This window comes from Notechis scutatus, chromosome 2 (assembly GCF_049901735.1).
Source record: "Notechis scutatus isolate UNSWTSFEM ecotype Mainland chromosome 2, rNotScu1.2, whole genome shotgun sequence".
Lineage (NCBI taxonomy): Eukaryota > Metazoa > Chordata > Lepidosauria > Squamata > Elapidae > Notechis > Notechis scutatus.
This window is the reverse complement of record NC_142010.1, coordinates 245,955,681-245,982,497: the sequence shown is the minus strand read 5'-3', so window position 1 is coordinate 245,982,497 and position 26,817 is coordinate 245,955,681. Positions and strand designations below refer to the sequence as shown.

The 26,817-nt window shown below is 40.5% G+C and overlaps 2 protein-coding genes across 3 annotated transcripts in view; both read right to left on the bottom strand.

The window, feature by feature from the left end:
• LOC113411400 (complement component C6-like) overlaps nucleotides 1-16,277 on the bottom strand; it is a 38,012-nt gene extending 21,735 nt beyond the window's left edge. The window contains exons 1-8 of one of the 2 annotated variants that reach the window (XM_087958483.1): nucleotides 16,160-16,253; nucleotides 12,432-12,486; nucleotides 11,498-11,657; nucleotides 7,277-7,433; nucleotides 6,872-7,016; nucleotides 5,573-5,714; nucleotides 2,514-2,652; nucleotides 1,465-1,665 (exon numbers count right to left, since the gene is read on the bottom strand). In XM_087958483.1, coding sequence (XP_087814609.1) covers nucleotides 1,465-1,665; nucleotides 2,514-2,652; nucleotides 5,573-5,714; nucleotides 6,872-7,016; nucleotides 7,277-7,433; nucleotides 11,498-11,640 — 927 coding nt within the window. In that variant the 5' untranslated portion in view covers nucleotides 11,641-11,657; nucleotides 12,432-12,486; nucleotides 16,160-16,253. Of the gene's footprint in view, nucleotides 1-1,464; nucleotides 1,666-2,513; nucleotides 2,653-5,572; nucleotides 5,715-6,871; nucleotides 7,017-7,276; nucleotides 7,434-11,497; nucleotides 11,658-12,431; nucleotides 12,487-16,159 lie in introns of both variants that reach the window. The other variant, XM_026666447.2, reaches the window with a different exon arrangement.
• LOC113411399 (complement component C6-like) overlaps nucleotides 15,107-26,817 on the bottom strand; it is a 58,940-nt gene continuing 47,229 nt past the window's right edge. The window contains exons 15-18 of the mRNA XM_026666446.2: nucleotides 25,939-26,130; nucleotides 23,889-23,979; nucleotides 22,537-22,778; nucleotides 15,107-18,425 (exon numbers count right to left, since the gene is read on the bottom strand). Of these exons, the coding sequence (XP_026522231.2) occupies nucleotides 18,250-18,425; nucleotides 22,537-22,778; nucleotides 23,889-23,979; nucleotides 25,939-26,130 (701 nt within the window). The 3' untranslated portion in view covers nucleotides 15,107-18,249. The remainder of the gene's footprint in view (nucleotides 18,426-22,536; nucleotides 22,779-23,888; nucleotides 23,980-25,938; nucleotides 26,131-26,817) is intronic.

Below are 26,817 nucleotides of genomic sequence, written 5' to 3'. Positions count from 1 at the left end.
AGGCTCTGTGTCCACTGTCAACCCTGGAGTGAACCTGGCTGAGGCCATCTTGACGGCTTCAGGGTTGCCACACAAACAGAGGGAGGGGGAAAATAGTTAGACACAGTTTTGTAGCCAAAACAATGGCTACAATGGTTCCTGTGGGAACCAAGGACATTCTCACTGGTGGCTGGCCAGAGGAGGAGTGAAGTAACCAAGCAACCAGCCAGCACCTGGATTGGACAGCGTGACCAGTGACTTGAGGAAAGCTGCGGGAACTTTAGAGTCGGCTTTCACCAGTTGTGCCAATATGATGTATCCAATAAACCTGTTCTTTGAGGAATCTGCCTGCCTCAGAGTTCTGGTTTCTATGGGTGCATTACTTGGAATGTTGACATCCACAATATAAGGGAAAAGTGAATGAAAAACCTATGGCTCACCAAGTGTTGCTGAACCACCACTGCAAAGAAACCAGCTAAACATGGCTGTTGCTGAGAGTTGAGAATAAATACATTGAGAAGCCCAGTGGAAGACCTGAAATACCAGGTTAGGGCCACATTATCATGGAAAAAAATCTTTATCTGTGGACACTAGGAGTCAAAAATGACTTAATAGCATACAATTAATTAGCTATTGTAAATAATTTCACAATAGAAAGGACCAAGTTGTGTGCACCGTCATTAAATGGGGCCTTAAATTTTAAGCAAAATAAGGATGTGTGCATACAAAGCTATGTTTGTATTGGAGGAAACTTAAACTGGTGCTGGCTACATTTTAAAAAAGAAAAGAAAAGCAGCTGAATCAGCTGAAACTGCAACAGGGAACTAAATCAACATTCAGAGGTCTTTACTGCAATTTTGAGGATGAAATGGTCAAAAGATTTGTGCTAAATATTCATTTTAATTCTCTTCCAGGCAATGGCACCTGCTGAGAGAGCTGAGGTTTCAAGATGGTAGATCAAACATTGCATTCCTTTGTATATTGCAATGCTCTGTCTGCCATCTTGCCAATTTTGACACCAATCATCTGCCCAAATATCACTGCTTCCAAGTGATTATAGCAGAACATCATAGTAGCAATAAAAGATTATACAACAGTGGCCCCCAGCCTTTACAGCTTGGCAGTCCGGTGGGTGGGTGAGTGAGAGGAACCAGCCAGGCACTCACGCAGCCTGGTTCCGAATGGACCATGGCCTGGTAGTGGGTTGCAGCCCAGGGGTTGGGGGACCCCTGCAATGCTAGTTGTCTTTGATTAGCAACTGCCTCATTTACCTTCATTCATAGTTACAACAGAGATGAAAAATGTCTAGTCCTCACATTTACAACAGGTTTTTAAAGGAAAGGAAAGCTGAAATCATACCGTAAACACTGTTGTGGTTTCACTTAGCTGTGCTTAATGACTGAGCTGCCAATCCCAATTGTGGTCACTGAGTGAGGACTACCTGTAATATAGAAGGAGCTGACTTCCAAGGATACAGATTCTTACCATTTTTTGGGATGCTTTAATGGCTTGCTTGAACTGATAAGATGAGGTTGATGTTGTGGTTGATATTGACCCCCAGAAATAAGGGATTCCACTAGTACCCCCCGAAACATGCCTAGAAGAGGAGGTTTTATCATGAGAACGGACCAAGGATGTTAAGCTGGTGTAGGACCTTGTTATCACGTCATCTTCTTGAGTTTTCACCTAAATAGAGATTTGTGTAATTACAGAGGTGCTTTGGGAAGGGAGGCAGCAGAATGAAAATCCATCAAAAATGAAAATTTTAGTTTTTTTAAAAAAAAAATGCTTGGAAAAAATGTATATATGCAAAAATGTCTACAGTTTCATATATGAATGCTGGGAGAGACTTCGAGACTGAGCCAAGAGTTTATAAGTCCATGCATTAAGAAATCCTATTGGGATCCCGTTTGCTTCAGCAACAAGCGCATTTGAAAGCCTGGCTTGGGTATTCAAAGTGGGGACAACTGCAAACAACAAACCACCTGTTATGGTTGCAATCTCTGACTCATTTTAACCTGTGTTGCAACATTGCAAGTAAGCATGTAAGAGTGAAGGTTGAGTCATGAACTAGGTGAGGAATGGTGTTTGTGCCATTGGGACAAAAATGTGTTGGGCTAGCTATTTTTCTCCATGCCTCAGTCTCTTCATCTGCATACTGAGATACTAGTGATAGTCCCACTAAGCACCTGACTGATCTGCTCAATGTTAACTAGGTTCTTCTTTACTGCTTTAATACAATAAAAATGAACATTCCCATGAGGAGAGGAATGTTACAGTCTACCAAGGACTGTTATTCGATAGGACTCTTCTGTTCCAAGAACAAAGGAGGAGAGCCTTTGTGACATCATTCCTCCCATGGTTAGACTGGTCCACATCCTGCTCTTTTGGAAGGCTCTTAATACGTCTTCCATTTCTTAGGTGGGTAGCTAAATGGAAAGATAAACTTCCATAGGAGAAAAGTTGATGAGTATAGACTGAAATTGTTCCATGACTAATACAGTGCCCAGTCTTATTGAAAATTTTAAAATCACCTCAAAACTGATGTTGTAGAGATTAGCAGGTAGACGATATCTAGTTCTTTGGTTTTCACTTTTCAGCACCACACAGCTACCATTATTGAATGAATAATCAAGGATTTCTCCACGGGTTTCTCCAGCCAGGATATGATACCTAGAATCATCATGGTAATAAAAGAAAGATGGTCAGATCAATGATAAACAATTCTGACTTCTCATCTGTCTTACTGCAATGTGCCCTATGTGAGACTGCCCTTGAAATGCTTTCCAAAATTTCAATTGGGCAGAATGTGGGGGCATGGATAATAATACAAGGTGCATATAACATCAAAACTCCATGAACTGCATTGATTGTCAGCATTCTGTTAAGGTATTAAGATTTAAGAACTGACTATCAGTAATTGCTTCCAGCTGCTGTAAGTCTGGCTGATAAAATAAGGATGAATCAGCATAGCATGGGAATTGCTCTTTTAAGACTAAGAGTAGGTCCACAGAAGTTTTACTCCTTTAAGAGGTATTTGTATAAGGCAGCTATTTTAGAAGGTGTTTAGATGGTGTCTGTTTGTGTCTGGTATTCATTGCAGAGTTCTCAGTGTGTAGAGTTAAGAAGAAGTTGGTTTGCTTGTAAGATATTTGCCTACCACTTATATTTCTGTATATACAGTAACTGTTGTATATAAACCATTGTTAACTGTCTAAGTCTCTGTATGCTGTGTTTTGCTCTTGGGTTGTGGGGGGGGGGGGGTGGAGGTTGGGGGGAGGGGGAAGAAAAAAAGAGAAGAAGAAAGATTGAAAGGGAATTATAAGGTTGAGAAAAAAAAAACGAAAAAAAAAAAAAAAAAAAAAAAAAAAAAAAAAAGAAAAGGAAGGGGGGGGGGAAGGGAAGGATGAGTAAAAGGGGGGGGGGGGGGGGGAAAGGGAAGAGAAGGGTTTTTACCAAAAAAAAAAAAATTTAAAGAGTTTTTAACCTTTTCGCTGGGTGGGGGGAAGGGGGGGGGGGGGGAGGGAAAAAGGGGGGGGGGGGTTTGGTTTTTTTTTTTTTTTTTTTTTTTTTTTTTTTTTATATTTATTTTATTTATTTTATATTTTAATAAATATTAAATTTTTTTTTTATTTTATAAATAATTAAAAAAAAAAAAAAAAAAAAAAAAAAATAAATTAATAAATCTCATAAGGTTAGCCATGCTGCAAACACGTTCTGACACGTTCTTTTTGGTGCAATTGAAGGTGCTGGTTCTCATCTTTAAAGTTCTTCATGCCTTTAGACTAGTTATCTGAGGAACCTTCTTTCCTCAGTTGTTTCTACCCATCTGATCCAGTCAGACAGCCTGGGCATGCTCTGAGTCCCATCAGACAAGGAATAGTCATTGGCAGGTCCTAGAAGATGTGCCTTTTCTGTTGTAGCATCCACCTTGAAGAACGTTCTCCCTCCAGAGATCACAATGATCCTGATTTGATGGCCTTTTGTAAAGCCCTAAAAATGTAGTTCTGTGCCTGGCCCATGACCTCTGAGTGTGTGTAGGGCCACTGCTTCTTGGCTGTATTACTGATTTGGGTTTTATTTTGTTCAGCTGCTTTGCACTTTAATTTTTGTAATGTTTGTAATTATTTTTTATTTTATAAAGAACCTCAGTGGCGCAGTGGTTAGAGTGCAGTACTGCAAACTACTTCTGCTGACAGCCAGCTGCCTGCAATTTGGCAGATCGAATCCCACCAGGCTCAAGGTTGACTCAGCCTTCCGCCCTTCTGAGGTGGGTAAAATGAGGACCCAGATTGTTGGGGGCAATATGCTGACTCTGTAAACTGCTTAGAGAGGGCTATAAAGCACTGTAAAGCGGAATATAAGTCTAAGTGCTATTGTTATTTTAATTCAGTTCACCACCCAGGGTCAATAGTTGAGACAGGCAGCCATATCAATTGGATGGATAAACAAACAAATAAATAAGCCCACATATGCCCCCAGACAGCTCCCATAGAGGACATCAGGCTACCTATCCTTTCAAATTTTACAAAATGCATTGTAATTTATTAAAATGAATAGAAAGCCGGTATTCTGAAACTCTTCTGCCGGTAGTATTTACGTTTATTTGGAGCTACAAAGTTCAGACTGGCATGCAAGAGAACATTCTGGAGGGACTGAGAAAGTCAAGATGATGGCTGCAACCAAGCAACCAGTGCCTCTTTTGATGTGCATCAGTCATAATCACAGCCACCACCTTGACTAGTGATACTAGTTCCCTTGTTCTTACCACTTTATTGATGATACAGGCAAGAATTCGTTTATTCAGGGTGTTCTGACCAAGGCTTCTGAGACCGTAATTACGCACACACTTATTTTAAAAACAAGTCTTGTTTTATTGCAATGCTGGGAATTATTTTCATTCCCAGCCAGTAATGAATCTCAAACAGTCCCTTGAGATAAGCACCCACCTTTCTTTCCTGTGAAGTGCTGCCAATAACAGAAGTGTCAAATGAACTAGAGCAAAAACCAACCTAAGTACAAAGAGCCTGAAGAATGAATCTGAACTGAACGAACGACTTTGCTTCCTGCAAAGGTTTCATCATCTTTGTCTGTCCTTTAGCTCTTATGGGAGGGGCAATCACCTCCCAGTCTTACTCCCAAGTCACCCCTTTTGTTTCAGCTGCTCTTGCCTTCTAGCAGCTCTGCGCACATGTGCACTGGGAACAGGCACCCCTGGGTCCTCTGCCTCATGCTGCCAGACTCTGGGGGCTCCAGAGGTAGCACCCCACTCCCAGATAGTCCTGGCCTCATCTTTGCATTGGATGCAGGACCCTCGTCCGAGTCCTCTCCAGACTGCCTGACTGATCCCCGTTTTTCCCCACTGTCCAATTCTGCTGCCGTCTGCACAGGCTGCCAGTGAACCAAACACAGGGAATCCATCACTCCATAATATGCCATTAACCCTTTAAATAAAAGCATCACCTCTAACAATATAGTTATATAAGGATGAACGATGGAAGAAACATGTATGTGTGGGACCGTTTTCTGCTAGTTCAAGGACTACTAGATGTCATTGTTTCAATAATGAAGAAGAGCTCTTTGTGTACATTACCCAAGGCCCATGAGTTGCACACTGGGTATGCTTTCCAGTCTTGACTGGCAGACAAGCGTTATTTTCCGACAATTTTGTTCATCTGAATTGTCTCCACAGTCATTTTCTCCATTACATTTTAGCTTTCTGGCAACACAGCGTCCTGTTTTGGAAAAATCAAGGTGGCTTTGTCAGTTTCAGACACAGAATTTAACATTGACTTTATGGCATTGCTTAGAGTAGACAGGTATGGTGAGTTCCCCACCTTAATCTTAAGGTAGCATTGCCTTAGCTAGGTCAGGAGACCACTAGATGGCAGCAAAGAGGCAGAAAACATTGGCTCTTTGGTGCTGTCTAGTGGATGACAGGGGTTTTGGAACTCAGATATGGTAGCCATAACTCACAATCTCATAATCTCCCCAAAACTGGAATTCAAAAACTGCTGGCTTTGGAAAACAGGTAAAGGGGAGCATGAAAACATTATTAGGAAACACCACTGCCCTGGTTAAATGGGGAAAAAGCCAGTTTGCTGTAGTGGTTACAGCACCAGGCTAGAAGATTATGCATGAAAGTTGGCTGGGTAACTTTGGACCAGTTGGTCTCTCCCAGCTCAATTACATGGGGTTGTTATTGTGAGGAAAATAGCAGGAGGAAGGAATATTAGATTTGTTTATTGCCTTAAGAAATAATAAAGGTGATAAAAAAAATAAAATCTAAATCTAAATGAGCACAGAAAGGACAAGATGGCAAATGAGTCATTCGGGTTGCTTGGGGAAAACATGTTTTTTTAATAACACCTAAGTGGAATTTTATATTGACAAGTCATGAGGTTGGAGTCATACTTTTATTAGTTTCAAGTTCAGAATTAAAATAATGATAAACAGGAATCCTTTGTTTTAATGGACCAATACAGGGAAAGTGATTCCTGTTAAAGAATAATTTCCCTTAAAAATGGATGGGATGTTATGCATATTTATTTTATTCATTTTACATATTTTAGGTTTGTGTGAAATGGGAATGGGATTTTGCATATTTTATGAATGTATATTTTATGCAAGATACATATTTTCATATTTGTCTAACATGTCTTAAATCAGATAACCAAAATCTGTTAAATCCAGAAGAGCCAAGATAGTGGTGGCCATAACAACACAATCCCTTCCACAGGTAAAAGGGGGTGGAGTTTCAACTGCATGGTTGAGACCACCATCTTGTTTTTTTTTTAACTTTTTTTAACTTTTTACTTCTTCCCCTCAGGCTCCCCTGGTTAAATTGAATGTTTATTGTAGTTGACCATAAAGATAATAAAACAGGGATTACCGTTATCACACTGAAACTTATTTGCACAGTTCACTTCCTCTATGTTACATAATTTTTCTGGAAAACAGGGCCGGTCATCCACCATCTGCCCACAAGAAGTCTGACCTCCAAACTGAGATGGTTGTAGCAGAGGCCTGACACGGAACTAAAAAGCGAAATCCGTGGATGGGGAGGAAACAAGAAAACAAATTTTCTTAATACCTCATCTAAAATTTCAGCTGCAGGAGACTTTATTTTTGCTAGCGGGTCATACAAAGGTATATCTTTCCATGTACCTTTTCTTTAAAAAAAAAACTATTATTCCTCTGCATCCATATTTCAGAAGGCTTGAAACATTTTATGCATCATGCATGCTGAAAACAGAGGCAACTGCATTGTTTCTCATACATCTCGTGGTCAAATTACCTGTTTTTTAACACATGGGTCACATTCTGACCACTCTTCCCAGTCACCGAGTTGGCAGTTGATTGGACATGCTTGCTGGCTACAAGCCCGAGATTCAACCCATTGGCACAGTTGGTCACAAAAATTCTTATTATAATAATCATCTCGCACTATTGCCCTGCAAGATGAAGATATTGTACATTAATCCCGAATCTTATGACAAGAAGATGAAGATGAAAGACCTGTATTCCTACGGGCTACTTTTGTCCATGCTGCAGATGTACTCCATCTAGTCATCTTATTATTTATGCATTTAGCAAGCATCACAAAGGTTAGCTATGGATTTAGCAGGCATGGCAAATAGCCACATATATTTCTAAAGCTCTTTGTTGCGAGGACGGATCCCAAACCAGAGAAGAATCTTATCACACAAAGAGCTTCATCCAACCTATTCCTACTGCACTCTCAAAAACAAGAGAGGCAGAAAAGTGAGTTTGGAAGATCACAAACCAAGCATTGGCTTCAGTTTTGATTAATATAAGCCTTTCCTTAAGTTTAACAAAATACACTGCTCAAAAAATAAAATAAAGGGAACACAAATAAACACATCCTAAATCTGAATGAATGACATATTCTTATTAAATACTTTGTTCATTACATAGTTGAATGTGCTGACAACAAAATCACGCAAAAATTATCAATGGAAATCAAATTTAGCAACCCATGGAGGTCTGGATTTGGAGTTACACTCAAAATTAAAGTGGGAAAAAACACTACAGGCTGATCCAACTTTGATGTAATGTCCTTAAAACAAGTCAAAATGAGGCTCAGTAGTGTGTGTGGACTCCACGTGCCTGTATGACAGGGTGGGCAAACTTTTTGGCTTGGGGGCCGCATTGACTTTTAAAATTTGACAGACGGGCCGGGTCAGCACAAGATTTTTGGGGAATCGCCCCCTTCCCCCTCTTCTCCTCCTTCCCCTCCCCTCGGAGGCCCCCTGAGTCAGGAGTTGCTACCACCGGCGCGGCTCCGCGCGGCTCCAGTCCCGCTTGCCTCGGGAAGGAAAGGCAAAAAGGAAGAGCCGCAGCGGTGCTTTGCAACGGAGCAGCGGCACCAGAGGCTCAGGCTCAGCAGCTCCTGGTTTTGCCTTTTCCTTCCCAAGGCAACGCGGACTGGAGCCGCGCGAGCTGCACCGATGGTAGCAACTCCTGACAGCCCCAGCTGGACACCTGAGCGGAGCCCGGGTGGAACTGCCTGTTGCTGCTGCCGGAGCACCGCCGGTCACCTCCTCCAAGCAGCCCGCCCGCCGGGCTTCCCTCTGCCACGCGGCTCGGGGCCAGGCGCGGCGCCCGCGAGTTAAAAGGAAGCCGAAAGTTGCTGGGAAGTTGCTCGGGTGCTGGGAGCAGGCTTTAAAGTGCCGCCCAAGCAAAGTTTAAGCAGCCCGCCCGCCGGCGGAACCCTTCCTGCTCCTCGGCGGGAAGACGCTCCAGCCTGCAAACTTTGCCTTTGCAAAGTTTAAGCCTGGAAGCCCGGAAACCCGAACAACTTCCCAGCAACTTTCGGCTTCCTTTAACTCCGGGAAGCCCGGAGCTCCTCCAAGCAGCCCGCCCACCCGTCCGCCGGGCTTCCCCTCCGCTGCGTGGCTTGGGGCCAGGCGTGAGTGCCCGCGAGGAAAAAGGAAGCCGCAAGTTGCTGGGAAGTTGCTCGGGTTTCGGGCTTCCAGGCTTAAACTTTGCACAGGCAAAGTTTGCAGGCGGGAGCGTCTTCCCGCCGAGGAGCGGGAAGGGTTCCGCCCAGTAGGCGGGCTGCTTGGAGGAGGCGACCCGGCGGCGCTCCGGGTTTCCCCTCCACCACGCAGCTCAGGGCCAGGCGCGAGCGCCCGCAAGGAAAAAGGAAGCCGAAAGTTGCTGGGAAGTTGCTCGGGTGCTGGGAGCAGGCTTTTAAAGTGCCGCCCGAGCAAAGTTTAAGCAGCCCGCCCACCCGCCGGACAGAACCCTTCCCGCTCCTCGGCAGGAAGACGCTCCAGCCTGCAAACTTTGCCTTTGCAAAGTTTAAGCCTGGAAGCCCCGGAAAAAAGGGGGATCGGCGGGACTCACCTTCGGAGAGGTCGCACTCGAAGGTGATTTCGAACTCCCAGCCGAGGCCTTTGCAAAGTTCTTTTCTTTCCTATCCCGAGAGCGCTCCACACTGTTTTGCAGCTTTGGGGGCCACGTGGCATAGGGCAATATGCCACGCCCAGCATTTTTTTTCAGGGCGGGCCAGATTGGACAGACCAACGGGCTGGATGTGGCCCGCGGGCCGTAGTTTGCCCACCCCTGCTGTATGACCTCCCTACAATGCCTGGGCATGCTCCTGATGTGGTGGCAGATGGTCTCCTGAGGGATCTCCTCCCACACCTGGACTAAAGCATCCCCCAACATCTGGACAGTCTGTAGTGCAACGTGGTGTTGATGGATGGAGCGAGACATGATGTCCCAGATGTGCTCAATTGGATTCAGGTCTAGGGAACGGGAGGGCCAGTCCATAGCATCAATGCCTTCGTCTTGCAGGAACTGCTGACACACTCCAGCCACATGAAGTCTAGCATTGTCTTGCATTAGGAGGAACCTAGGGCCAACCGCACCAGCATATGGTCTCACAAGGGGTCTGAGGATCTCATCTTGGTACCTAATGGCAATCAGGCTACTTCTGGCGAGCACATGGAGGGCTGTGCAGCCCCCTAAAGAAATGCCACCCCACACTATTACTGACCCACTGCCAAACCGGTCATGCTGGAGGATGTTGCAGGCAGTAGAACGTTCTCCACGGCATCTCCAGACTCTGTCATGTCTGTCACATGTGCTCAGTGTGAACCTGCTTTCATCTGTGAAGAGCACAGGGCGCCAGTGGCAAATTTGCCAATCTTGATGTTCTCTGGCAAATGCCAAATGTCCTGCACGGTGTTGGGTTGTCAGCACAACCCCCAACTGTGGACGTCAGGCCCTCATACCACCCTATGGAGTCTGTTTCTGACCGTTTGAGCAGCCACATGCACATTTGTGGCCTGCTGGAGGTCATTTTGCAGGCTCTGGCAGTGCTCCTCCTGTCCCTCCTTGCACAAAGGCGGAGGTAGCGGTCCTAATGCTGGGTTGTTGTCCTCCTATGGCCTCCTCCACATATCCTGATGTACTGGCCTGTCTCCTGGTAGCACCTCCATGCTCTGGACACTACGCTGACGGACACAGCAAACCTTCTTGCCACAGCTTGCATTGATGTGCCATCCTGGATGAGCTGCACTACCTGAGCCACTTGTGTGGGTTGTAGACTCTGTCTCATGCTCCCACTAGAGTGAAAGCACTGCCAGCATTCAAAAGTGACCCAACCATCAGCCAGAAAGCATGGGAACTGAGAAGAGGTCTGTGGTCACCATCTGCAGAACCACTCCTTTGTTGGGGATGTCTTGCTAACAGCCTATGCTTTCCACCTGTTGTCTATTCCATTTGCACAACAGCATGTGAAATTGATTGTCAATCAGTGTTGCTACCTAAGTGGACAGTTTGATTTCACAGAAGTGTGATTGACTTGGAATTACATTGCATTGTTTAAGCGTTCCCTTTATTTTTTTGAGCAGTGTAGAATACCAGTTGGAAGGGACCTTGGAGGTCTTTCATCCAACATCTGCTCAAACAGAAGTTCCTATCCAGGGGTCTTCAAACTTCATAGCTTTAAGACTTGTGGACTTCAACTCCCAGAATTCCTCCTCCAGTCATGTTAGCTCAGGAATTCTGGGAGTTGAAGTCCACAAGTCTTAAACTTGCCAAGTTTGAAGACCCTTGCCCTATACCATCTCAGACAAATGATTGTCTAATCTCTTTTTAAAAACCTCCACTGATGGAGTACCCACAATTTCTAGAGGCAAGCTGTTCCACTGATTAATTTCCTGTTCTGTCAGGATCCCCCCCTTTTTCTAGGTTGGTTCTCTTCTTGATTAGTTTCCATCCATTGCATCTTGTCCTACTTTAAGTGCTTTAGAGAAAGGGTTGGAAACCCACCCACCCCATGCCCTTTAGATGTTGTAACACTTTTCAATATCTTCCAACATTTCCTCCTACTTCCTCTTCCCTTGGTTATCATGGGAAAATAAGAACATGTATATGCTTGTCTATAATATCCTTAAAATACATGTTTAAAATGTCTTAATCAAGTGGAAATTATGGCTCCTGTTTTTACAGGGAAAAGAAATCTTCTTGTAGTTGTACCAACCTGATTCGGCTTTGTGTTCCATAATTGCACGTTTTTGAACAGCTGGACCAAGCACTCCATGGATAATGATCACAGAAACATCCAAGCCCTTTTCCAACTACAAAGCTCAGAAGGTTAATATATATGAAGATGTTTCTTTTCATGGCTAAAAAATATCAAGCTACAAAGAATGGCTCCTTAGAAATATATATTACATTATAATAATTTACAACAATATATAAAGATCCCAATTCATGTTATGGATTTGGAAATATTTGTATGTCATAAAAGATCTGGGCTTCATTTCTATAATAATAATAATATTTTTATTATTAATTATCATATTTGTATGGCCACCATCTAAAAAAGAGTGACTCTGGGCAGTAGTCAGCACTTAATTAAAAAGAAAACCAATAAGCACATATAAAAACAATCATTAAAATTGTAAAAACTATTAAAGAGCACATGAAATGGGAGAGAGGGTGATGTTAACTGCAGTAAGGGAACAGTTTATTAAAGTGATACTTTTATTACATGACTGGAAGATCACTTACAGAATGTCTAATTTCCACACCTTGGCAGTTTTAAGATATGTGGACTTCAACTCTCAGAATTCTGCAACAAGCATCGCTGGTGGGAGAATTCTAGAAGTTGATGTTTATACATCTTAAACTGCACAAATGAATAATCTTATCTTTCTGATTTTGGATATTTTGGATATTGCTGGCCTAGAAACCAGGAGATTGGAGTTCTACTCATGCCTTAACCAAGAAAGTGGTTAAATGACTTTGGGCCAGATATTTTCTCTCAGCTCAATCCAATTTATAGGGTTTTGTTGTGGAAAAACAGGAGGAGGGAGGAGTTTTAAGTATATTCTCTGCTTTGAGTGACTTATAAAAGTAACAAAAGTGAGATAAAAGTCTGATAAATAAATACATTCATTGGCAGGTCTTACCAAAAGGATGGATGCCTGAATGAGAAATGAAAGCAGAATAGCAGGGGAAAGGGCACTGTAGAAAGAGATGTAAACAGCAAAAAAAGTTCAGAATGTCACATTGTCAAGACTGTTCATTGTTTAAACCTGAAAGAAAAGATTTCACAGGGCAATATTTAATTGTAGATCCCACAGAAGTGTCCGTGTAATGATAAGGTCAAAATGACATCTGCAAAGGTGCAGTCAAAGCTATGCCCATTTTTTTTATGTGTGCTTATTGTAATTGTCATCTTGGCTTTTTCTCCCTGCAAACATCCCTGAATTGCTGGATACAATTCATACCTGGAATTAAAATTAAATTCATAAGTAGGAGATGTGGTCCAAGATCCTAGCTTTGATTACCTTAAGCCTCTCTCAATCTGACTGTCAGGATTCCGGCAGTTACCCCAATTAAATCATGAGTCTCGAGCCAAACTTCCAAAACTAAACAGGATTTATTGCGAGTTAACATATTGGCATGACTGGGTGTAGCCGACTCTGAGTTACATAATTCACTGTCACCCTTGACCCTGGTTTTCCTCCACCCCTCTGGGTGTATCATAATTCATATTCTCCAACAAAACATGTCCATACCCAAGAGTCATCAATCATGTTCTCCAATTAGATTTTCAGTCACCTAGTTACAATCTCTGAAAAACTATGAATGGAATGCACTTTCAGTTCCAAACTGCTACACTGCTCTTTCAAACCCCTTTCCCACCTCCTTTTCTGTTGGCAACTATAAAACAGCCATAGAAATGTTTTATGAGTTGACACTGACAGGATCACATTAGCAAGAGCTACATATATTATCTCTGTGTTCAGTTGCATCCCAACCTCCTTCCAGTCTCCCACCAATGGATCAACAGACAAGACTATATCTGTAGCAGACTGTACATACATGCCAGCCATCTTTTATGCTGCTACCATTAGGACACAGCTTGGGTGTGAGAACTAGCTCTGAAGCATCCAAAACAGAAACTAGCCCAGCCTCCTCTGGCAAAAAAACTAGAAAAGAAGATTCTACAATATTCCCAAGCTCATTTCATTATAAAATTGCATTGACTGTTCTCCCAAAAATAATCTGAGCTGTTTAGGTAGAACAATCAGATCATTGAATTACCTATAGAACGGTTAAAAGCAAATGCTTTCTGAAGTCTTTTTTGCAACTGGGTAACTCTTGACACCCTTGTTTCCCAATATCCAGTCTATAGCTGGACACCCCAAATATGGCGAAATGCCCCAAATAACATGTGATGGGACAGAGTAATGTTGCAAAAAATACTGAAAAATATATGATAATATTTAAATACAGAGGTAAAACACATTATTCGGTGATCAATCACAGAATTGTAAAATGGTAGTTTTGATGTGTTTGGAAGGAATTTGGGATCTCCAGAACCTTCTTGAGTGCAGCAAAGGACCAGATCTCTGCAGATGACCATTCAGCAAATGACTGGTTGTTCTTAAAAATCTCTGATAAAGAAGAACCCGCCACTGTGTGAGACTTCCAAGTTGTTTCCATATTTATCCTAATGTTTTATTGAAATCTGCATCTCTACATATTTTATGCTTTAATTTTGCTTCCTGGCACAGTTAAAAAAAAACAATCCTGTCTCACCTACTATATGACAGCTTTTCAAATACTGGAACAATCATCTTATCTTTTCATGATTTCATGCTTAGGTTAAATGCTGTATAACCAAAACGTTCAATCATTTCTTGTAGGGCTTGATTCCAGCTTTCCATTATTCTGCTAGCGCTCCTTTGGACATGTTCCAGTATGTCAATGTTTGTCTTAAATGATATGCCTGGGTGGTAAATGGAGGTGAAATATGTGCTCTTGTTGAGAAATATCTGTTTATATAATTTTTTTTAATAAAAAGCTTGTGTTTATCCAGCTATATAAATACTTCAGGAAGCATTCAGTTTTACCATTCCATGAACAACTAGATAAGTTAATTGTACTAGATTGTACACCTTTTATAGAACAATACATTTATAGCTGATGTTCTGTCCTCACTACACATTACCCTGTGTGTAACTCAACACGCAGCTAAACCCACCTATCCTTCAATAAGTCAAACCATAAACATACATCTGAATACTTTATTACAGAACAGAATGAGATAAAACAGCGATGCTGTGTATAGGATATAGATTTTGTCTTCACAAGACCATGTGTTACAGAATAAGCTGGCTTCTTCTAAATGTTTCCATTACCTCCAAATATTACAAAATGGAATTTGGCTTCTCAGAGAGTATGGGTACTCAGTAGGATCAAAATGCTACCAAAGCCAATGTTCTTAGCAATGAAAAATGTATGCATGGCCATCAAATGAAGCTCAAGGCACATTAAACGACAACAACAGCAATGAAAATACACAAATTATATGCTGGAGGCAGCTTAAATTAAAAGTATAGCTCCATTCATGGGAACTCCAGTCAGAGCCAAAATGGATAGCTCGTAGCCATTCATAATTTTAAAAGGCCAAAGTACAATATTACACTGAATTATAGCCATTACTAATAAAATCTGCAATGAAATGTTGCATCCTGATTTTTGAAACAAAAGTACTTCTTCCAACCATTTCATTCACCACCAAGTGTCACTTCTTTCGATGTGAGGAATAGAACAGAGCAGAACAGAACAGAACAGAACAGAATAGAATAGAATTCTTTATTGGCCAAGTGTGATTGGAAACCCAAGGAATTCGTCTTGGTGCAAATGCCCTCAGTGTACATAAAAGAAAAGATACATTCAACAAGAATCATAAGGTACAACACTTAATAATAATCATAAGGGTACAATAAGCAATCAAATCATACTAGGAAACAGTCAGTAAAAATCTTAAGGATACAAGAAACAAAGTTACAGTCATACAGTCATAAGTGGGAGGAGATAGGTGAAAGGAAAGATGGGAGGATTAATAGTAATAATAATGCAGACTTAGTAAATAGTTTGACAGTGTTGAGAGAATTATTTGTTTAGCAGAGTGATGGCATTCAGGGGAAAACTGTTCTTGTGTGGCACTCACTACTAGAGTTTACTAGTACAGGTAGTCCTTCCTTAACAACCATTCATTTAGTGGCCATTCAGAGTTACAATGGTGCTGAAAAAAAGTGACTTAAAACCAGTCCTTGCAGTTAGTACCAGTGCAACATCCCTGCAATTACATGATCATGATTCAGGCACTTAGGAACTATCTTGCATTTAGGATTCCCTCAATTATCTGATCTCCATCTGCAACCTTTCCAGCTAGCTTCTGACTAGCAAAATCAATGGAGAAGCCAGCAGATTGCAAATCATGAAACATGATGACTTGCTAAACAACTGGAGGTGATATCTGCAAGCATGGCAAATCAGGTGATATTTCATTTTACAACCACCTTGCTTAGTGATGGGTTTGCTGGTCTCAGTTAGGGTTGTTAAGCAAGAATTACCTGTAAGGCAAATGATAGTTCAATAGAATCTCTTCCTTCAAGGGGCAGAAATTCTGGGATTTAAAAAAAGGGAAAGATTAGTGTTACACCACACTTGGAAGCACCCTAGAAATATTTCAAAGGTCACTGTCAAATTGCTACATACCTAGAGACAAAAAGATGGGCTGATCCAGAAAAGCAATTCTTTTAAAAATGATTTTAAAATATAGTAGTGCACAAAATAATCCCATATAATAATAAATCATTATAAAAGAAATGAGACTTACCCTATTGGATTAAAAACATTCATGGGAAGCCTAGGAATAATATAGCAATGTAAATAGTACTGCGGGCATAGATCACTTTCACTTCCAATAAAACATGCCACTGTTAATAAATATCAACATTTATTTGAAAGACATGAGTCATAAAAACAAGAAAAGTGGTTGGTTGTTTGCAGCAGCCATTTATTTGTATTGGTTAAGTGTTAACAGAACAGAAAGTTGGGAAATTTAAGCCAAGCAAGTTCCAAGGTTACAGTGGATTAATGCTGAGCAGTTATTATAGATCTGATAATTTTTTTGTTCAGAATAGTCTACAGATTGCCCTGTGCATTGTATAGGAATTAAATAACAACATAGTTATAATCTTTTTTTGAAAACAGGGTTAGGTTGCAATTGTGCATGTGCTTAGCAGAGAATAAGATTCACTGAGCTCAGTGATTTCTGAGTAGATTTGTGTCTTATTAAAATATTATTTCCCAACATGATATTTAAGGATTTCCCTCAAATTAGACATTAGGATAATTCAAGCCAGAGAAAGCTTGCACTTTGCAGGTACATCAGTACTATAACTACCAATAATTCTACTTAACAACTTAATAGTATTCAATTGAGAAGTATCTTGGTAAGGAACAGAAATTAGTGATCATGGCATTGTCTATGGGGGCCATGACAGCTGGTCATTTGCATTCTTTTAGCAAGTTGCTAAGATCACCTGGTGGTTTATCTGTGTCATCAGAGTCACCAGGTAATAACATACTAATAATAAAATAGTGCAAATGACCCGCTGTCTGCAAGGGGTATACATCCTTCCATTCCCCACCATCCAATCAGAGCTGAAGAAGCTTCTTGGATGAGAAATGAAATGTCTTCAAAGAAAAACCAGAAAGTCCAGTTGCCTCTTGAAAAAGCACCTTTGGGACAACCTAACCTAATATTATCTGTATTGATGTTGGAGTTGCTAAGGAATTCTGGGACTTGCTTTTTCTATACATCTGGAGGACATGTAGTTGGGGGGAAATCTATTTTAGATCAGTGGTTGTTGGCTTGCCAAAGGTTTTCCACCTCTGCTTTTGGATTATTTTCTTTTGATGAAAATGGTAGATTGAACGGATTGATCTTTTTTGGAATGCAGATGACATCCAGATGCCAGTATCACACTGTAGCTGGTCTAAGAAAACTGTTTTTTGGTCTGTTTGACTTCCTGGCCATAGAACGAGTGGGGTGAGGGCAAAACCAGGAAGGAAGCAAAGAAATAGGCTGGGGAATTTGGCCTAGAGGTGGAGCTCTTGCCTCACAATCAGGAGGCTGTGAGTTTGATCCTAGGTAGAGGCTAATGTTTGGAATAGACTCCTGCTCAAGGAGGGGGTTGGACTAGATGACCTCCAAAGGTCCCTCCCAACTCTCATTATTCTAAATTCCTGTTGCTTTTTTTTTTAATGCATTGAAATTGCTGGCTGTCTCAAGAGGTAAGGAGGACTTTTAAAGCAGGGCAAAAATGCTTGTCAGAATGGAGAGAAGAAGCAGCAGCCATGTTGAAAAGTCAGCTGCTATTTAAGGTCCAGCTTAGAGAACTCATATATTATTGGAATGGACACTGGACACTTACTCCTGACATTTGAGATTGGAAATTGAATTCCATCACATGAAAGGGGCTAAGAAGGCAGCTGTGACAGTGGAATCAAAGCTCCAGAAGTGGTATTCAGCAGGTTCTGATCAGTTCTGGAGGGAATTTTAGCGGGAATTTTAAGTAATTCGGAGAACCGGCAAATACCCCCTCTGACTGGAGATTTTACAGTATCCTTCCCCTGCCACACCCATCAAGCCACGCCCACAGAACCGGTAGTAAAAACATTTGCATCCCACCACTGCAAAGCTCCACTAACTTTTTGAATGCAGTGCATTTGATCCATGCTCAGTTATTCAGTTGGAGAGAAGAGGAATTGCCATGAACTCCAGATGTGTGGTGATGACATGGATAAGAAAGGCTGGAACAAGATGGTCGGATGCTGGAATTAAAGCAATTTGGAAAGGCCAGAGCAAAACAAAAACAAAAAAACAGTCATTGATGTCCATGAATGGGAAACTGACATCTTTTAGTTTGGACAGCTTCCTTCATGTAAAATTACAATGTCCGTTTTGGAGCACTTCAATGCTCCCAGCATGCAAAGGTTTGCTGTTATCTTTCTTGTCCTTATTTGGACGCAGGAAATGGGCTGCCCATCACGGGGGCACTGGTTAGGCAGCAAGCAGACGCATTTACCATGTGACTCTATAATAAGAGGGGAAAAAAGGATTTTAGTTCTAGTCACATCATATTCAGAGATGTATCAAACCATAATGCCCAGATGTTTTTTTCATCAGCCATGGGGGGCCTGCTGGTTCTAGAAGCAACCTAGAGTTAAGGAGAAACTTCCTAACAGTGAGGACAATTAATCAGTGGAACAACTTGCCACCAGAAGTTGTGGGCGCTTCATCACTGGAGGTTTTTAAGAAGAGACTGGACAATCTGGACTTCCGGTTTGTCGGCCGCGGCGGCAGGGATTTGCGAAGCTGCGCGATCCCTGCCGCGCTAGCCGCTTCTGGGGCTCCGACCCAGACGGACGGAGCTAGGCTGCCCTGCAGGGCCAGCTGAAGGTAGGGGGGATCCGGAGAGGGGTTTGGGGGTGTTGCAGACCCCCTCCCGGCCGTAGAACCCCTTTTCCCAGGACGGTGCAGCGGCGGTCCGTAATGGCTGCCACAAAGAAGCTGGCAGCCGGGTAAGAATGCGCAGGAGGAAGTGGAGAAAGTGCTTGAGAGGAGAAAGTTTTTCTTGGCTCCTAGGACTCTAAGACATATTTAATAAAATTCCTGAAAAGTATGACTTTCTGAATAATACCTGCCAGAAGAGGAAAAAGCGGCTGTTTGATGGTGCTGAAAGGATAGCTTTCCCTCTTTTCCCACGGAATAAATAACTGGATATTAAGAAACCTATTTTTTTAGGTGAAAATTGGTTTTAAGCGATGAGTGGGAAGAGAGAGGATTAAAAAGAAAATATTTGTATGCTAAGACTTTGTTGGAGCAGATGCCTTAAGGATTTGAAGACTAGAAGATATTGCAATAAGATTTTAAACAGATTTGGACTTTCTTTCTCTTTGATTGATATTACCCCAGAAGGAGAAAGTGAGAACTCTGCCTTGGTTTGGACTGACTGATAACTTTGGGACTGTTTTATTTTTTTTATTTTCTTTTGAATATTCTGGTTGTTGTAAGAAGAAAGAAGGGGAAAAGAAAAGAAAAGGTTTATAATGGCTCTTTCTGTTGAGGAACTAAGACAAGAATATGAACAAGCAAAAAAAATGGTAAAGATGGTGTGGAAGAAGCTTTCCTTTTTTTAGAAATGGCGCTACTAACTATCAACAAACATTACAACAGATGAAGACAGCAGAGGAACAAGAAAGAAAGGAAGGAGCCATTTTTAATGAATCTCAGAATTTGATCAAGAAAGAAGGAAGAGAGAAAAGAAGAAAACTAAAGGACTTAAGATCTAAAAAAACATTTAAGAAAGGGAAAAATAAGGTGCAAAACCAATATGATGATAGTAAACAAAAGGGAAAAGGAATAGACAGAGAAGGGAAGCCGGTAAGGCAGAGGTTAGAAGAAGGGGGGTAGAAAGGTTTGTTGGGAGAAGAAAGAAAGGGAAAAGGTGGAGAAAAGCTACAATGTTTTGAAATTAAATGGAAAAAAGAAATTTTTATGGATAATGGATAAAGTATAACTTTTTAGAAAAAAAGATTTTACAGGTACATAAGATGAGATGGTAGTATTGTAATGGTTTAAGAGTTGATAAGAGATTAAAATGTTAAAATGTTTAAAAATGATTGGCTTTAAAATTTAATAATAGGGGAGGTTTAGAATACTGTTTTAATTAAAGAGTTTAATAAGATCATGGTATTGATGTTATTATAAAATTTTTATTATAGTATTTTTTTTTAATATTTGGATTTATTGTCTAATTATGTACTTAATTATTTTGGACGTATTAGTTAGATAGAATGTACCAAGCAAAATCGGATTGGGTATTGGATATTATTTTAAAGATTAATTTGACTAACTTAGGGGGAGATAGAAAGGCATCATACTCTGATTAATGATTTCAGGAGAAACTTATTTTCTTCTTTTTATAAGGAATGAGACAAAGGGATGATAAAAATGGACAAAAGATACAAATATAATGATTCAAACTAAGATGATTAATTAAGATAGAATTAGGAAGGGTGAAATATGTGGAGAAGTTAATATAGAAGGCTTAGAATGGTAAATAAAATAAGTAATGATATGTAAGATGAGCATGAATATAATTGAAGTCCATGAAGAGAGAGACACCTGGGTCCAAGTTACTTTCCAAAAAGATTTTTTATGTTTTGTGTGTTGTGTGTATATGTCTTTTTGGGGGAGAATTAGTAAAAACTTGTAGAAATATAGAATGAGAATAATGGTAACTAAGTCAGAAAGAAATAGATGAAATAATAATAATGATATTGAATAAGAGTAAAGAGAAGTAAAGAGAAATTGAATAAGAGGTTTTGGTATGTTGTATGGAAATGGTTTAAAACAGAATCATAATTTATCTGACTTGTTAAATTTACAATGAAAAAGGTTTAAACATGTAATGAATAATGATAATTTGTGTGTTTTAAAAATTAATAAAACTTGTTTAAAAAAAAAAAAAGAAGAGACTGGACAATCTCTTATCTGAAATGTTATAGGTTCTCCTGCTTGAGCAGAGGGCTGGACTAGAAGACCTCCAAGGTCCCATCCAGCTCTGTTCTATTCTATTCTAAATATTTACATTATTGTAAAAATAATATTGGTCTGTTTAATTGGGGGGCTGCGCAGGGAATCAGATGACTGCCATTTGCAGCCTTCCCAGATGACAAGCAAAGTCAACAGAGGAAACCAGTTCACTTACTGACTGCACAATTCACTTAATAACAGCAGTGATCCATTAAGCAACCATGGCAAAAAAAAAAAGGTCATGAAATCAGGTGTGATTCACTTAACAATTGCCTTGTTTAGCCACAGAGATTCTGGTTCCAGTTGTAAATTGAGGACTATTTGTACAAACAGCCACTGTAGATGGAAGTGCTTGGAGGCAGTTGTAGCAGTTTGTACAAGATGATTGTTTTGTGGGAAAGAAAGGGGATTTCCAAGGATGCCTATAAGAATTGGAAAAATAATCCCTTTTTGGCTGCAGACCAGCCTGAAAACCTTAGGGTCTGATCCGCAGAACATTGTGCCTGCTGCTTGGGAATGTTAGAAATGAAAATTGTTCATAGCCTATAACCCTGCCTGCTGGGTCATTAGCTTTTCTTCTATCCTGAAAGGGCAGTGTACTTTTCAGCATATCCAAAATCACCAGTTGAGGTTTCTTGCACAAACGCTTATTAATTAGGATTTTTCCCCATCTCAATTTGCAGTTTTATTCCATTTCCCTTTTAGAGCTGGGGCAAAATTCTTTGGGGGAGAAAGGAATCTAGAGTGCTATATACATTGTTTTTTTGCAAATATTTCCTTTCCACTTGCCTCCAAGCACTTCGGTCTCAAAAGGTAAACTGGAATGTTTCCAGTTTGCTCTACTTTGTGGCTAAGCCAGAAATCAGTTGGTTCAGCTCCCAAATCTAAAAGTATCATGATGGAGACGGAGAATGAAAGAGGGGGATTCATTTCTCCTTTGGGTCTCTTCCAAATTTCTTACCCTTTCAAACCAGCCTTTGCCCTAAAACTTGCCACCCCTTTTGGTAAAAATTTGCCTTCTCTTCTCTTAAACTGTGTTCAGTATCCTGGTAGAATATTGCATTCTATTTATTGCGTTTGTTCATTTATCTTGCTAAATTGCAGCTCTATCCTTGCTTGAAACTGGGATACGCTAGAAGAGAAGGAATATTTTGATTTCACCACAATCAATGGGAGAGTGGTGTGATGGCCTAGAGGTGGAGGTCTTGACTCACAATCAGCGGGCTGTGATTTTGATCCTAGGTAGAGGCAGATATTTCTCTTTCTGGGCACAATGAAAATATATCTGCTGTAAACTCCACATTAATGACAGGAAGGGCATCTGGCCAGTAAACACTCAGCTCTATTCAGTTTCCCCAACTCCACCCTGATGCAAGGGATTATGGAGTCATTAAAAGACCATAGTCAATGGGAAGTCAAAGCTTTGGATTTCTATCTGTATCTGACCCCGGATTGAATTTGGCCATCTCTAAATCATTGCCAGATCAAACCAGACCACTTCCTGAAATTGTTTTGAGGCCGAAATGGGTGCCTAACCATATCAAGTGCCACTAATCTGACTTCATCAATGTGGTCCAAGAACAATAAGTTAGTGCATCCATGCGTACCTGAGCACTGCTCCCAGTCATAACATGTATCATAGCCACAAGATTCTCTCTTTATGCTGTCTGTGGCAATTCTGAGCCTTTCATTAGCCCAACTCACATCGGTCCCACTCCGGCAGGGGCCAGAATGCAAGAAATGGAAGGAGTGCTGATCCAGGCATTTTTCAGCCAAATATGGACAGCTGGGCTTTGTAAGTGTTTGTTCAGAAGTGGCATCTAGGACACAGACATCTTCAGAATAGTGTCTGCCAAATGACCAAAACACAAAGCCAAAGTAAACATAACATTAAGAGAGGGATGAAGCAAACGATGAATAAAGTAACAGTTTTCCTTATTGTTTATAACATTCAGAACATCTGTTTAGGAAGTTAGCTGGAGCTGGTTAGCCAAGTTATTATTTTTTAAAATAAATAAATAAATCTGGAGTGGTTATCATTATTCATATCAGATGGACATTAACAGAATCTTCCAAATTCTGTTTAGAGAAGAAATTTTAAAAAGGTGGTAAAACAAAAGGTATAAAATAGGTTACCAATAACATGTGAACAAGTGAACTCCATTCTCTTTCTCTATTTTATTTACACACATACACATTCCAATCCTAGCTGTATCACTAAATATCAGGGCATGTTGACATTTTGCAAGATGTTGTATAACAACATGCAAGCTCTCAGGAGGGAGGAGGGGATGCGATTATGGCATGAGAGAGCTTGGAGCAGACAGAGGAAGCCTGAGAACATATCATATGGGAAAAATGTATCAACCCCTATCAAAGGGAATACATGAAACATCTGGATTCTGCCCATGTAAATCCAGTGTGGAGTGTGGAGTCTTCCTAAGCAAAGGGACAGATACAAGTAGATAATGGGCAGGGTTGGGCATCAGAATTTAGTGACCTTGGTCTAGAGAACAGATTTCCTGGGGTTTCCATGGCAACTGTGGCTGGCATCCTCAGATGCAAAATGGTCTGATACTGAGCAATATATTATTGACCAATCAGAAATCAGAACACCTGGCTATAAAGACAGGAGTCCAGTGAGTTTCTGAAGATGTTGCTGGTGAAATGTCAGAAAGTATGTTTTTTTAGATCATGGTCACAAAGCCCTTGAAGCGCAACACGGCTCAACAGATGCTGGCTGTGAAAGCCTACACCAGGATGTAAACGGATAATTTTATACTAATGTTAAAGTTCTCTCCTAAGAAAGAGCTTCCTCTTTGCTAAGATCCATTAAGAAGAAAAACTTGAGGGAAGTATCTTGGAGTTGGATACAGGTTGGAGTAGGCACTTCATTTTCTTAAGATGATACAAATCTCAAGATATGGTATGAGGAAACCCTTTTCTCTGTGTAATTTACCTGCAGTCTTCTCTGGGGTTCATACATACACATTGGGAGTCAACTTGCTTTTCTCCTGGTTTACAGTTGCTTTGAGAATGTAGATAACCATCTGCAAGACGATAAGGAATGCCAAAAAATGAAGCATAAACGCATTGGAATACTATTAGATATACTGTATAAAGATGTTAAACTACAATATTCAGTTGTTTGGAGTCAAAGCGCATATTTAGTTTTGAGTAGCATCCGTGGGTGACATTTCCCAAAGTAGGGATGACCAGAGCAAAAATGAAGCATGATTTAAAATAGACACCTGAATTTCAGATTAAATTTGCTAAATACAATTGCTCTAAAATTGAAAGTTCTTCTGTTCTCCTTTATGCAGAACCCCAAAATGCTCTAATCACCCCATTTTCAGACCAGCAAAGCAGGATTTATCAATCAATATAAGCAATTTCTCCTTTCAGCCCTGAAATAATCCACAAAGTAGCTAGGTTTTGCATGGTGGGATGTAAAATGAAAATAATCTGAGCATCTGAACCTTCCTGAGTATAGATAGTCAGAAATGTCTCAGGGTTATTAAGTATGCTGGTTACTTTTTTAATCTCTTAAAGGTATTTATGTTTTGGTGTATAATAGCCACATCAGCTATTATACTATATCTTTTCAGGTTTCACAGGAGTTTGTAAGAGAAGTTTATTCCACTCAAATCTCTTTTGGATACTCACTTTGCTTTATTTATCAATATTTCTTTATATTTTATGCTAACATTTTAAAATATATATTACATGGATTACTAAGTTTATTCTCTTTTATCACCCATGCACAGCCTTAACAAGCATATTTACATTCTCTGTATAATATTCTCACACTTTGTATTCTTTGAATTCTCCTAAATTCCCTTGAAACAGTCAATTCAATTTTAGATATTTCATATCAATTTTTTAACGAACACAAAGTGCTTCATTTCATTCACTCTGGATAGTTCCTATATATTTAATAATTTTCTCCTCTTGTCAAGCAAAATATTACATACATACCCTGTTTCTCCAACAATATGGCCTCCCCCAATAGGAAGTCCCAGCATGTTTTATAGGCATGAAATGAAATTAAGCCCCTCCCCCCCCAAATTAAGGCCTATATTAAAACATGCAAAATGGGGGGGGGATGGTGGGGGGGCTTGCCGTTAGGAAGTACTTTTGTTGCACACCCGGATATGGTGCTGCCTGCGTTGACCCCAATATGAAGTGCCCCAGCAATGCCGAGGTCAACATCCAAGCCATCACTGCCCGCCTGCCCGAAGATGCAAGGGGGGGAATTAAGTCATTCCCCCAAAAGACAGCCTAGCCATTTTTTCAGGGCTCAAAAAAAAAATAAGACCCGGCCTTATTATATGAGAAACACAGTACTATTAGCAATTTTGAAAGTAGTTCTGAGAGGCACAGCTATCATTTTTTGGAGAATGGATTCTACACACAGTTCTGACAGTTCAGATTTGTTGCTTTCCTGACTATGCAGGTGTGTATGTATCTAACAGTAAAAATAAATCACAACAGGCGATATCACTGAAGTGATTTTGGATATCTTGAAACTCAAGTATGGTTGGAGCTGACTCATATTTTTTTGGTAGATCACCCAGATATGCCAAGGATATAGACTGGATTTGGAAAAAATTTTTTTAAAAAGCCTGGAATAAGACAATGTTTTGTACTGTTGACAAGAAAACACCTTGGATGTATCTTCATGTTGATCTATCTGATGTGGAGCATCTTTACTGTTTATGATATAACTATTAACAGTCAAGCCCTCCTAGACTTTGGTGCTTCTTCATTTTGTTTTATTTGAGAGCATTCAGTTTCATCATTTTTCCTTTCTTCTTGTGTTTTAATCCCATTTTCCCTTCAAGGCATTCATATGTAACATCACACATACCCCTTTCATGATATCCTCATTCAACAGTCCTGAAAGGAAGACCACATTAAACAACATGGCTGAGTGAGAATTTGAGCCCATTGCTCCAAACCGCACAGTGAGCAGGTGAATCTCTCTGCTACATGAACGATTCACTTACCTTTCTCACAGGTAAGCAGTCTCACTACAGCAGGATACCAGGATGGGCCACTTACACAGGTGTACTCTGAACGGCCAGTTAACCTAAAGGTTGGTGCACAACTCAGGCGGATTGTTTCCCCAACGTTATATTCATTTTTAAAGGGGAAAATGGAGACAACATCTGAGGCTGCTGGTCTGTGACATGCAGATACTGAGGGGAAAAAAAGGAAGAGAGGGAGTTAAATGAGATTACCATGCTATGACAGAAGAGTTGCAAATTAAATACAGAGTTCAAATACTTTTAATGGCTTTATACCAAAAAATATAAACAAGCAACAATTTAAAAATCCAATCTGAAAACTGAAACACTAATTCACTGGTTATATTCACACAGTACATTTACTCATTGTTAGTTTAACTGAGATTATCCAGTTAAACCAATTTTCTCGGTTTGAACGGAACCATGAACTAATCACAAGGACTGGACTATGAAGTGGTTGGCTAGTTTTGGATTAAGCTAGTGTTTTACAACCCTGACAACCTGAAGAAATGTGCATTTCAACTCCCAGAATTCCCCAGTCAGCATGGCAAACTGGGAAATTCTGGGAGTTGAAGTTTACATATCTTAAAGTTGCCAAAGTTGAGAAACCCTGGATAGAGCTATTGAAAGAGCATACCCTTGCCTTCCCTATTAGGAATTAAGGTAATGCAAGAAGGCAACCAGGCCTTTCCTTAAAGCAGAAATGTAGAAGCAACCATGTTCTCTCAAAGGCTGCTCAATGCAGCTCTCAGTTCATCATTATATCCATGTACCTACACAGATAACATTTCTGCTAGGATTCCAGGGGAAACAAAGTGACCTATTGCTTATATGCAGAAATTACCAAGGAAAGCCACC